Source organism: Plecotus auritus (genome assembly GCF_963455305.1).
Source record: "Plecotus auritus genome assembly, chromosome: 8".
NCBI classification, from domain to species: domain Eukaryota; kingdom Metazoa; phylum Chordata; class Mammalia; order Chiroptera; family Vespertilionidae; genus Plecotus; species Plecotus auritus.
The window spans coordinates 137592275-137606628 of NC_137782.1; the positions used below are offsets into that span (position 1 = coordinate 137592275).

A 14354-nucleotide genomic window follows, 5' to 3' on the forward strand; every position below is an offset into this window, starting at 1 on the left:
CATGTCAATACTGATTCTCTAGCCTGAATGACTAAAAAGATAGCATTACTATGAAAATAAATAGTTAAATCTGGAAATGTGGTCAGATATGGGTACTTGCAGGTTCTGGAAATATGGAGAAAATCACACCTCTTTTAATTACCTGCTTATACAGTACTGGGTTCCTGTTTGATGTTAAACAGATACCATTCATTCATTTTATTTCCCAGCTAAATGAAATCTCTTTCTACACTACCACTCACCAGTAATGCTGAGTGAGTTACTCAATATTTATATATGTATTGCTAACCTTAGATAAAAGGATTACTATTTGGGAGGGTAAAAGTAAAAATTGATCTCCTATAAAGCTCCGGTCTTCTTAAGAATAGATTTCCATGTTCTTTCCATTCACTGACTTCAATTTTACAATGACCCCTTGAATTCTTTTCAACAGTAATGTTACACATTTCTTAACACCTGTGGAAATATTCTAAATGCATTTTAGCAGAATTAAAATACATGTGTATCTGTGTGTGTTTAAGACACTACATAATATATATATATATGTATGTGTGTGTGTGTGTATATATATATATATATATATATATATATATATATATACTTATAAGTATATCTCTACCAATCTATATATATAAAAGGCTAATATGCAAAGTGTCCCCTTGGGAGTTCGACTGAGAGACCAGGAGTTTGACTGCTCACTGTGACGTGTGCAGACCACCAGGGGGCGGCACAGAACAAAGGAAGGCCCTGGCCGGCAGCCAGCAGCTGGAAGGAATGCCCCAGCTGGCAGCCAGAAGGCCCCCAATCAGCCCTGATCGCCAGTCAGGCCTAGGGACCCCACCCATGCACAGATTTCGTGCACCGGGTCTCTAGTATTGATATGTCTATCTATCTATCTTTATGGCTAACCTCTGGAAACCCAATAGATGAGTGTGGCAGAAAGTAAATTAGAGATCCATTACATAACAGAAGCTGATTTGGAAGTATGGCATGTATAATGTAGCAGGACAAGGTAAGAGGAGATTGGATATGCATCAGAATGAAACAATGCATTCCAGTTGACAAGCACAGCAATAAGGACAATCTTCTGACACCTATTGTTTATAAAGAAATTAAATGGAAAACTAGGAAATCTGATGATAGTAAAAAAAAGAACATTTGTACTTTTAAAAAATATACTGAGTGTATCATTAAAAACATTAAAAAATTATTTCTCATTTCTATCATAGTTTTTAAATTCTCCAGCCCCTATAAAATCCGTAACTTTCAAAGAAATAAAAAAATAAAAAACATAACACAAATATATTATTAACAGAAGCTGAAAATAAAAATCACTGAAGTCCGATAAGATTTTATTTTGGTTCAACAATTTTAGATAAATCTATTTGCCATAAGTGAAATAAGGATAATGCAGGCACATAAACATTTTCATGGACAAAAATTAAAAAAACACATTTTCTTTATTTATCTGAAATACAAAGTATACTACTTTACCTAAATCAAAGAAAGGCAAAAATGTCAGTTTAAAAGTTAAATGGCCCTAACCAGTTTGGCTCAGTGGATAGAGCATCCACCTGTAGACTGAAGGGTCCCAGGTTCGATTCCAGTCAAGGGCATGTACCTTGATTGGGGGAACATCCCTAGTAAGGGGCAGGAGGCAGCTAATTGATGTTTCTCTCTCACCGATGTTTCTAACTCTCTATCTCTCCCTTCCTCTCTGTAACATCAATAAAATATATTATTAAAATAAATAAATAAATAAAGTTAAATGACCTTATCCTAACACAAACCAAAGTAATAAGCTACATACATATAATGGATATAAAGCATGTAAAATATATCATATATAATATACAATAAATATCTTTACATATAAAAGCCTAAGCGACCGTTACGACTGGAACGACTGGTCATTATGATGTGCACTGACCACCAGAGGGCAGATGCTCAATGCAGGAGCTGCCCCCTGGTGGTCAGTGCACTCCCACAGCAGGAGTGCCGTACAGCTAGAAGCCGGGTTCACGACTGGTGAGTGCAGCTGCTGCAGCCGGAAGCCTCTCCTGCCTCTGCGGCAGCGCAACTGAGCAGTGGCAGCAGTGGCAGGCATAGTGGGGCCTGGGATGAGTGGCAGTGGAGCTACACCTGGCCCCGGCTGGGGCTCCTCCTCAGCTGCCTGCCACTTCGGCACTGCCACATCCCTCGGGGGGAATGTTGGACTGCCGGGTTTCGGCCCGATCCCCGCAGGCCAAGGTCCCAGATTGCAAGAGGGCACAGGCCAGGCTGAGGGACCCCACCCATGCACAAATCCATGCACCCGGCTTCTAGTATGATATAATATCATAAAACAAGATAGACACCTCCAAATGCCTATGGACTATTAACCAAAACTTAACATTTATTTGGCCAAAACAAAAACTTATTAATTCTCAAAGCAGAAATTTAGGCCATAGTCTCTGATCACAACACCACTAAACTACAAATGAAAATACCAAACTTAGTCCCCAATCACCTGTACCTTGCCAAGTAAGATCAATGCAATAAAATGAACCCACAAGTTTGTTGCATAGAGTGAGAATTTTAAGATGTGTCTGTTATAGGTCTATAACTACAAAATTATGCAGAAATTAAAAAAACATTTAAATACCACAATAGCACCTGGTCCTCTCATAAGTCCTAAAATTGTCAAAAGGAGGACAAGTAAAAGCTAGAGTGTAGCTCCTTGGACAGGCATGATTCTGTTAATTCAAAAGTATTAGGCTATTTCTGCTTGCAATAGAATGCGAGTGGGTTGCTTGAATCCATGGCTATAGATGAACTGAAATACCTTGCTTATATTCTCTGTGGGCACCACGAAGGTGAAGACACCTCACCTTAAACTTAAGTTTCCTTAAGTTCTTCAGAGCCTGGTTGCTGCTTAAGAATGGTATAGGCCAGTGGTCGGCAAACTGCGGCTCGCGAGCCACATGCAGCTCTTGGCCCCTTGAGTGTGGCTCTTCCACAAAATACCACGTGCAGGTGCGCATGTAACAGTGTGATTGAAAACTTCAAGGCCCATGTGCAGAAGTCGGTTTTCAGCTCTCAAAAGAAATTTCAATCGTTGTACTGTTGATATTTGGCTCTGTTGACTAATGAGTTTGCCGACCACTGGTATAGGCAATGAATCTGAGTAAGTCAAGTTCAACACACTCCGCAGGCTATGCTTTCACCTTATTATCTTAGTTCTTGACTACTTCCTCCCTTTTTTACTCTGGACCACTGCTTCCAAAATCTTCCTATCCCACTCCTCCATCTAGGCTGGTGTCCACTTATTTCTCTCTCCTACTTTCACACTATTCCTTATTCAGACTTGATGATTCCCACTAGACACTGGAAGAGTGAACACTAATTTGTTAATTCTTTCCTCTGACTTATCAACTTCATAGCATCATTTCCCTTAGGAATTAGACTCTTGTGAACCAAAGTGAATTCTAATTTCTATGGGTAAAATCCAGCTCACCACTTTTTTGGGGTAAATAACAGGCATGCCCATTTATTTATATACTAGAGGCCCGGTGCATGATATTTGTGCACAGGTAGGGTCCCTAGGCCTGGCCGGCGATCAGGGCCAATTGGGGCCTTCCAGCTGCCAGCCGGGGCTTCCCTTGCCTGGTTGCCAGCCGCCGGCCAGGGCCTCCCTTCATTCCATGCCACTCCCTTGTGGTCAGCGCACGTCACAAAGAGCGATCAAACTCCCGGTCTCCCAGTCGAACTCCCGAGGGGACACTTTGCATATTAGCCTTTTATATATATATATACTGCTCAAGGCTGCTTTCAGGCAATGAGGGGAGAGTTGGGTAGTTAAGACAGACACCATACGGCCTGGAAAGCCTAAGGTATTTGCTCTGTCACTTTTCAGGAAGTTTGCTGAGTCCTGTCCTAGCACATCTATATAAATGGTTGAATTTCAGGCAGGAATTATATCCTCTCTTTTGTCCTAAAGGTCTTTTCCTCCAACTCTCATCCCCAATAGCTTTAGCTTAGACCTTGAGGCCAGAACAGACCTATTCCTTGTGGAGACAGGCCAATATCCACCCCTGAGGCCAGGGAATAGGCCTGTTCCACTGGTTGTAGGTCAGCCTGATTAAGAGCCTACCATCTGATATGTGGCTGCTTCCAACATTAAAGGTATAGTGTGTCCTATGGGAGAAATGGACCCTGGTCACTGTGGTCTTAGAAAACAGAGTCTGGGCTCCCCAGCAGGTTCTTATAAGTCACCTGCTCAGCCCTGTCCCATCTTCATTTCACCTGGCTCTCCCTGTTCTAGTCTATACTTATTTGCTAGCTCTGCAGATCCAATCCTCACTTGTTCTTTATTTACTCTTTAGACTGTTGAATGATGACAAAATATGGTCCTCATTTTCTCGAGCTATTATGTAGGAAAGATACCCATTTTGGGGGTTGTAACACTGATAAAGTCTCTTTAATTAGTTATGTCCTGACTTAGCTTAAACTTGGGTTGATTCTAGAGATGAAACAAATTACATAGCTGACCCATCCCACACCATCAATCAAAATATTTAATTCTTAGCTTTACCAGAGTATACAACTCATTTAGCATTGTTGGTTGCTCACTACCGAGGGAAAAAAATTAAAAGAGATTCTGGATGCTTGTATGCTATTATTACTGTTCTCCTAAAGTCTCCGGTAGGTAGGGTTAGTAGCTTTAAGACAGTCTATCTGAAGGATCAAGAACTTGAATTTTTTCCTATCATAGGAGGCAAAACATTTTCAGACACAGAATATCTGGAATTTTTCTAATATCAAAGAAACATCTTGTTATTGATAATAAATGAAAGCAAATTATCATAGCATTATATAAATAAAGCTGTGAGTAGTTACTGATGTTACTATAAAACTTTAGAAGAGAGTGTAGAAATTGCAATAAAACTTCTGAATGATAGGAGTTGAAAAGGTAAGATGAAGGATTTAACTAAGGTGCAAACAACTGAGAAGACCAGAGGGACAGATACACAGCTGTTTGGAAAAGCACCGTTCAAATTTATGGGATGGAGAGGTATTTGCTATAGGCATCTGTTGGCATTCTCTAAAATAGTAAGCTTCTAATATAAAGAATCAATTAGGAATAACAGCAGTACGTTTCAGTTTACACTGCAGAAACTTATCATTGACCCTAGAAATAGCTTACCTTCATTTAAATTCTCTGAGGTCTTATTTGAGTCCTTACTTGCCTACTCCTTACAGTGATCTTAGCATTCTAAGACTAACTCAGGACAAGTACCTGACATGTTTTGTTAGCTAAATAGGTTATAGATCTTTAAAATAAAAAAACCCCACAAGCCTCTTAAATATACTCCACTTAAATAAAAATCTAAAAAGTTCCAAGTTAAAGATGCCCAAATTGAGCACTGAGGGGCAAATTAAAATTATCTTTAATTATAGTATAAATAGTCCTTGTCCCAACATTAACAAGTTTTAGACTGATTTCTGCAGATATTGAAAAGAACCATCTTAGGATAAGAAGACTAAGAAAAATGGATATGGGACTTACAAAAATTCTTAGATGTCAGGCCATAATGCCAGAACATTGTTAAAGGTACTTTCTAAAGATCTGGTTCAGAGTGAAAATCCTTCATGCCAAAACTTCCCATCTAACAAGTCTTGTGATCTAGATGTTGAGGACTTGATTGCATTTTACTCCTAAAACTAATGAGGCATCATGGGGAACCACAAACCAGGGTCTGAGTTTTCTCCTAAATCATATTTTAAGAAAATACTCCTTGGGTTGTTAAATATTAAGACAAAAAGTTGATCTGAAAAACAGCAACAATCACCTACTGATTTGTTATGCTTCATTAAGGTTTTTTGCAACGTATCAATGGGTTAGAAACTTTATGTATTTGATACATTTTGAAGTAAATATAAAAAGTCCCAAAAGGTCTACTGTGGATTTCTGTAGAATATGATACAAGCTTCTTTAACTCACCTCCAGATGCCTTTGACCTTTCTTTCAACTTTTCTGTAGCCATTTCACCATAGCTGGGAAGTTCTGACATCTTCACTCCAGATCGAGCTTCTGCTATTAGCTGACGAGCTCTCTCTCTCAGCTGCCGACGTCGCTCTTCATCTTGCTGCTAAGATATATTGAACAGTTGCCAACTCAGTAATTGACAGAAATGCAATTTCATTTTCAATCTGATCATCATGATAGTAACTGGTTTACAGCATGGTGCTTGGCCCACATTATAAATAGGATGCTCTATATCAGTTGGATGTCACACCATTTTTAAAAGACATCCTAGAATCAGATTTAAAAAAAAATTTACAAAATTATTGTATTAAAATGTCTTGTTAAAAATTCAAACTAGCCTCTAAAGAATGTTTGGCAGTATATATTACTGAGGAAGTAGCAGAAACGATTATTAATAAAATAATCAGGCTTATAGAAGAGTCATAATATTAAAAACAGAATTTCAATTAATACCTACCTTATTTTTAAAAATAGAATTTAACTTGTTATTTTCTAATAAAAGCATAGAGCACTGACTAAAATACATCTTTGATGGCAAAAAAAAAATGTTGCTACACCATGTTGATAATATATAGGAAATGGTATTTTCAGGGGACTGAAGTAGGAATGGGAATAGGAATAGTACATTAATTACACAAGTTATTGCTCTTGGTAGTTTCAAAATCAGAATTGGGTAACTGATGTACGATGCCCATTCCTACTCTTTCTCCTCCCAGAAGCACTCTGAAAAGAAAAAGTAAAATCTAATGTAGTTTTTGATATTTAAAATAAAAATAACTACAGAGAATTAAATAACTAAAATAGTTTTTGCCTACTAAAAAGGGTTATTATGAATCATACTTAACCAATGTGAAATTGCTTCATAAACTGGAAAGTATGTAAAATAAGGTATTATTACGGCAAAACAAAACCTGAAATAATCTGGCCTAACATATCTTTGCAGTATTACCTTCCCTTAACATCTCCCAGCCTCCATTAAAGCTCACATATATTCATACAGAATTGCTTGTATCATGTAATTTCATGGATGTGAATATGTCATTTCCTCTTCCTGGAATGTTCTTTTCTCATCTTATTTAACTCCTACTCATTTTTCAAGATTCAGTTTAAATCCACGAAACTTCTCCAAACTATTGTTCCCTCCTCCCCACTAGTGGAATAAAGCAGTGTGTGTGTGTGTGTGTGTGTGTGTGTGTGTGTATGTGTGTGTGTGTGTGTGTGTATTACTTTTTAAAATAATACTTGTCAAGTTACATTATAACTCTGTATAAATGCTTCCTTCTCAGTAGAATTGGGCTACTTGAAGGCAGGAGCTATATCTGATTTATCTTTGTATCTATGGTCCTTAGTACATACCTTGGTACTTGCTATAGAAATTTGAAACATGAAAATTTATAATTCAGCCTCTCAAAAGCTTGTAATATAAAGGGAAAGATAAAATAGCCACAATAAAGAGGTCTTATCAAAATGCAGCTAGAGTTCAGAAGAACATTTTGGCTGAGGAACAAACAGAAGGCATCATGGTATCATGGTTTCTGAGTTGGGCCTGCAGAATGAGCAGGGATTGAAATGGGTACAGATAGGAGTTGGTAGTTGGGTGAGTCAGTGTAGTAGAGACTAGGAGGTAGGAACAATAGAAAGACATTGAGGCAGAAAAGTATTTGGGGGGAAAAGTACAGTCTAGTTTTCCTGAGTATAGGGCAAAAACAATGACAGAATGACAAGGCAAGAAAAATGAAGCTATATAGATAGACTGTAAAAGCCCTGTTCAACAGGGTGAAGTACTTTATTTTTACTATAAAGAAACTGAGGGCCAACTAAGTGTTTGGTTTTGTGTGTGACTAATCAGAGATATATTTGAGAAAGGTTAATCTGACAACAGTGCATAGGATAGGATGACAAAAAGGGACTGAAAAGAGACTCGTTGAGAGGTTACTATAATAGTCCAAGGAAGTTGTAATGAAATCTAGAATTAGGATGGTGACAATGAGAATGGAAATAGATAAATGTAAGATATATATTAGAGGTAGAATTGATATCTGTACCAATTCTTGGAAACTAATTAGATATGGAGAGAAGAAAAAAAGCTGACTCAGAAGTTTAGAACGGTGGCACCAAGAATACAAACAGAAAAACTAAGAGGAACTACTGTATAAGAAAGGCAGGAGAGGAAGTTGGGGATAAGACAGACTGGGGTTGAAAGGCTGGCAGGCCATCTGAGTAAAGATGTTAGTACGCATTTGGGAAGTGAAATTGAAGAAGCTTTCATGAAAAAGGGAGTAATCAACTAAAGTACATCAAATTACCTGCAGGTGCTCCAGTCAGTCCACAGTCCCAAAGTTCTGCCTTGAGTTTTCTAGGCCGAAGTACCAGACATATGAAGGAAGAAGCCTTCACATGATCTCAGCCTTTAGCCATTTTAAGTCACCCCCAAAGCTGAAGTCCTTTTAGCTGAGGCCACAGACAATATGGAACAGAGACCAAACATCCCCACCATGCCCTGTCTGAAGTCCTCCCTCACAGAATCAGTGAGCAAAAAACAACAATTGTTTACATCACTAAGTTTGGGGCAATCAGTTACACAGCAATAGTAATCAGAACATACGCTTGATACCACACAGATTATTTTCTAGTAGCAAGGGGAAAACCTGATTGTAAATGGCAAGATCAGAACTAGATCAAGGATTAGAGACCAATAATATAACGGTCAGTTTTTGCATTAGTAATATTGGGTCAACCATTTTATGCTTTTTTTTTTTTTTTGACATTTCACAAGCATGTTATTTTTATTTTTATTTTATTTTTTTTTAATATATTTTATTGATTTTTTACAGAGAGGAAGGGAGAGGGATAGAGAGCCAGAAACATCGATGAGAGAGAAACATCGATCAGCTGCCTCCTGCACACCCCCCACTGGGGATGTGCTCGCAACCAAGGTACGTGCCCTTGACCGGAATCGAACCTGGGACCTTTCAGTCCGCAGGCCGACGCTCTATCCACTGAGCCAAACCGGTCTCGGCCATTTTATGCTTTTTGATGTGAAACATGAAGTGCACACCACCTAGAATAGTCTAGTCCAAATATTTAAAGTGAATCCATTAAGCCTTTATATATAATTTCCAGTTTATCATAAATAGGGATAGAGAAACATGATGACATAGCAAGGAAGCAGCCAAACATATTCAGAAGGTAGGATATTCAGGACAACTGACCTGGTCGTTTTATTGAGAGAGTTATGAAAACAAACACTCAAAAAAACCAACTAAACAATCACCATCACCACCAACAAAAGAGATTAAACAGATACAATGTATAGTCCTGAGTTAGATACTGGTTTGGATAAACCAGCTATGAAGGACATTGTTGAACCAATTATAGAAATCTGAATATAATCAAAGTATTAAATAAGAAGAATGTAACTTGGCTAAAAAATAGTTTATATAGTAATAACTTCATTTTTTGTCAAAATAAATATACATATAAATATATATATATACACACACAAAAACACTTAGAAGTACATTCACAAAGCTGTTATGATAGACCAGTGGTCGGCAAACCGTGGCTCCTGAGCCACATGCAGCTCTTTGGCCCCTTGAGTGTGGCTCTTCCACAAAATACCACGGCCTGGGCGAGTCTATTTTGAAGAAGTGGCGTTAGAAGTTTAAGTTTAAAAAATTTGGCTCTCAAAAGAAATTTCCAGCCGAAACCGGTTTGGCTCAGTGGATAGAGCGTCGGCCTGCGGACTGAAGGGTCCCAGGTTCGATTCCGGTCAAGGGCATGTACCTTGGTTGCGGGCACATCCCCAGTGGGGGGTGTGCAGGAGGCAGCTGATCGATGTTTCTCTCTCATCAATGTTTCTAGCTCTCTATTCCTCTCCCTTCCTCTCTGTAAAATATCAATAAAATATATTTTTTTTAAAAAAAAGAAAGAAATTTCCATCGTTGTACTGTTGATATTTGGCTCTGTTGACTAATGAGTTTGCCGACCACTGTGATAGACTATCTAGATGTGGAAATGTGATGTTTTTGTTTTCTTTCATTTGTCTTGATTTTTAAATTTTTGATAGTAGATAGGTACTCCTCTTATAATAGACCAGAGGCTCGATACACGAAATTCATGCACAGGTGCAGTCCCTACGCCTGGCCAGCGATCAAAGCGTGAGCATCTGGTGTGCAAGGGCAGGTCCTAACTGACCTCTGGGCTTTGGGCAGCACCTGGGCCCCTGGGCCCCCGTGCACACCCCCCACCTGAGTTATCAAGCTGGTCGGTGGCCCCGTGCCCTGCTGCCGCTGGTCACCATCTGTGGGATGAGGCGGGGCAATTGGGCCCAGCTCACACCCACCTTGGCCTGGCACCACCTTGCTCACCCGCTCCACCATCCTGCTGTGGTCCCACTCTCTTTGGGGCCCATGGGGGCTGGCAGCGCCTCCACTGCTACCTGCTGCCAGCACTGCATCGCTGACACCCGCCATGTTCCACGCCGCCTCCTGATGGTCAGCGCATGCCATAGTGAGTGGTCGAACTCCTGGTGGAACTCCCAGTAGAGGGGAAAATTTGCATATCAGGCTTTTATTATAGAGGATATTTTTTAAAAAGAATCTTGGGGGAAGGAAGGAAAGAGATGAGATGGTAGGCTTCCTAGGGTGGGTGGTATTTGTGGTAGGGGCAAAAGAAGACAAAATCTAAAATTCAAGGGAAATTTTCTTAGTATTTAGAGACAAGAGCTTATTTGTAGTTAGAGAGCTAGTATACACCAGGCAAAGTGAGAATGACGATGCAAGAATAATATACAAAAATCCTCAGTACACTATTAATATTTCTGAACTTGGAAAATATACTGGAATAAAAAGAAATATAGGCTGGATAATGGTGAGTTTGGTGATGGCTGCTGATATTTCTTGATCTTTTATGTGATAAGTCCTTCATATGCATGATCTCATTTAATTTTCACAACCTCAATGAGAATACTTAGATTTAGAGTTTCAAAATCACACAACTAGAACTGATGTCAGAGCCAGGAGTCCAGCTCAGGTCTATTTGACTACAGAGCCAGTCCTTGCTCTGAACCACCAAACTATTTGATCCCCAAAAGTATCAAATTACATGACCAACTGAGGAAAATTGAGCTTTTACTAAACTTTTTCATCTTTCAAATTTAAGAAAAGTTAAAAGCACTAATAAAAACCATTATTGGATATGCCTCAGGCAACTAGGTTTAAGTTTATTTCACCATGTGAATAATAACTTCTTGCAGAGCTAGAATTTGGTGATTCAGACTAAGATGTTGTGATCTTAGGTCATCTGAATTAAAATGAAATAAATGATTCTACCTTTCTGAATATGAAATGGGAAACTAATTTCTTCTCACAAGCTCCCACCTTCCCCAAGCCCCCCTCCTCCTCCTCCTCTTCCTCCTCCTCCTCCTCCTCCTCCTCCTCCTCCTCAACTCCCATCTGTAAATGTTTCTAAGAGCTGACCAAGAGTGCAACTTAAAGCAATTATTAATAAAACCAACTCTAAATACTAATTAGGGACATTTAATCAATTTCCATGTAAATTGTTTGTTTGTACCTATTTACCCATCATTGTTCTCTAAACAATAGAAAAAAATGCAAATGAACAAGTCAGAATGCGGCCCTAATGGGACTTTCTGTTTATAACCATTAGCCCAGAGGTGTGCTGTAATTCAATTCTCAAGTAGCAAGATTTAGCCTCATTAACAGACTGCAAGGGCAGGTTACAACTCATAAAACCCTACAGTAAACAAAGTTTATGGACACAGCACAAAATCTTGAGCCTGATTGACAGAATTCTGGTTCCCTATCAGATTGCCTTGATTTACTTTTCTACTAATGTCCTGACACCACAGAGAAAATTCTGCTTGGGCCTAGAGCTCTCTAGTGGGATGGCATATTTGCATTGTTTGTTTTCTCACCCATTAACTTCCCTTAGGACAAAGAACCAACTGAGGAAATAGAAGTTAATTGTTAAGGTCAGAAGGAAAAGCTTGTAATTACAGCAATTGATTATACAACCAATTTTAATTTAATTGATAGTTTAATTTCCAGATTCATTATAAGTAAAACTGTTTCATTTTAATTTTTATATATAAGCTTCATTAAAAGTCATTTTCTGCAGTAATATCTAAAGACTAGATAGTAACAAAATCTAATCATCTTTTACTTCAAAAAGACATATTGTATATGTCAAAGGATAAAATGACCAGAGAGTAAGGACAATGATTATTTCATTATTTTTCATAGCATTCAGCACAAACTGCTCCAAAATGTAGATAATGAATATTTCTGACAATGATGGTTTGCCTACCTACCCAAGCACAGAAATGAGTTACTGCTATCTGTTTTGACCATTCTGTATTCAAAAGAAGACAGACATTCATAACTATAAATAAATCTGTTTACTATGCTGAAAAAAATAGATATTTTTCCTGGGATCAAAGACTGTCATTAAAAAGAAAAGTATTGTTGAAAAATTCAACACATATGAAACTATGTATCTTTTATTTACCTGTCTTGTCTAAATACACTTTAATAAACTGAAGTAGTTAGGCTTCCAATTCTAAGAATGGGTCTGATGACAATTACCTTTTTCTATATAGTATTATTTAGAGTTATGTGGGTAATCTAGATTTTGTAAGACGGAAGTACTCTTTGGAAGGTTTGATGGAAACTGTATTTTGGGGCTCTTTACAAATTATAACAAATTTCTGTAAATACTAGTTCCATGCCTGCAGTGTTTTCTGCATGTTGTCTTATTTACTACTCAAAACTCTGAAAGGTTAACTATTATCTCTCTAATTTGACAGACATTGCATCTCATTTAAATACATTGCCCAAGATCATACATCTTGTAAATGGCATACTAAGAACTAAAATCAGTGTCTGATTTCAAAGCACTGGTCCTATCTGTTTTATAACTGGTGTACAGAAATTTTCTGAGACCCTATTGTTATTGTGATTTGAAAAAACAGTTTTTTGCTTACACTTAGGCTATACAAATCAGGTTAAATTCCCCCTTGTGCTACTGAATGCTGAGAGGTGACGAGAAACTAACTTGCTTAAATACATTTAAAACTTAGGTTTCTAACCTTAAATTATAAACCTTCAGAAATGTGCTGAATGTGATACATTTAAGCTTTACTATTCTCTTTGCTAACATCTTCAGGACAAGGTAAAGTCCTGTTAAGGTGCAAAAGAGCTTGCATTTAATACAATGCATTAAAAAATTTCAAGTATACAAGCTAGATCAGAACTAACCACTTTGGACATAAACTGAAAAGAATATTTAGCCCTTTAACAGTTATGTCTTCAAGTTACTATTTTCCTGATCGTTCCAAAATGGTCTACAATCTGCCATAGAAAGATGCACTAATAAAACTTGACAATTTAAGGACAAACTCTTCAAGAATAAGTAATGTAATTCCTTGTTTCCTTTCCATAAAAATATATTGGTATGCAATTTTTATATTTCACAGTTCACCGACATCTAGGCAAGCTTTCTTCCACTGCTTCAATGGTGCTACTTTTAATTTTATCCTCCTTAGTTGTAGTAATTAAAGTGATCAGCAGTGGCATCCCAGCGGCTTTGACACAGTTACAACCCCCTAGCAGACTTTTGCTTTTAAGGGGAAAGGGAAGAAAAAGACTAGAGTTTCATTTCACAGAGAACAAGAAAATCAAGCTTCTCCGATCCTCAACTTGATTCAATTGTTCTTTCAGCAGCCTTTGGATCTTAAGAATCAAATGAAAATGGCTGCAATGGGGGGTCCTTTTTATACATGCCACAAATGTCACCAACTGACATTACTTTAGCCAAAAAATGATGACATGGATTTGTGAAGGTGAATTAGAACATGAGAAACTGTCATTGTAGCTGCTGAGATCATTACCCACCCAAGGGTGTGTTTTATAACATTAGATATTTTTATTCAGTCAATTGAAAAGTATACAGTATATTGAAAAGTCTTTCTATTTAAGAAACATGCCTACACAGGTTTTTGTAAAATAAGCTTTAACAAAACCTTACAAATATATTATTTCAAATAATGTAGTTTACATCCTTACTCTTTGCAAATTTGTGTTTATAACAGAGCAAAGCACTCTGTTTCTACCAACAAGCCCATAATTCCACATCCTTTACCTCCCTTCATAACATCCTGTGTTTACTTGTGTTATCTTCAGTGTTTCATACAGTCTTAGTAATTGGACTTTTATAAATTGAGCTAAGTACATTTTAACTTATGTAAAAATGGGCATTACTTAGTACTGCTTGTATTTCACAGGATTCTGTTCTCAAAATAGTT

At 37.8% G+C, this 14354-nt stretch overlaps 1 protein-coding gene across 15 annotated transcripts in view; it reads right to left on the minus strand.

The window, feature by feature from the left end:
- EHBP1 (EH domain binding protein 1) overlaps positions 1-14354 on the minus strand; it is a 416128-nt gene that overhangs the window by 58788 nt on the left and 342986 nt on the right. For all 15 annotated transcript variants that reach the window (XM_080686020.1, XM_080686011.1, XM_080686023.1 and 12 more), the window contains one exon: positions 5984-6131. In XM_080686020.1, coding sequence (XP_080542146.1) covers positions 5984-6131 — 148 coding nt within the window. The remainder of the gene's footprint in view (positions 1-5983; positions 6132-14354) is intronic.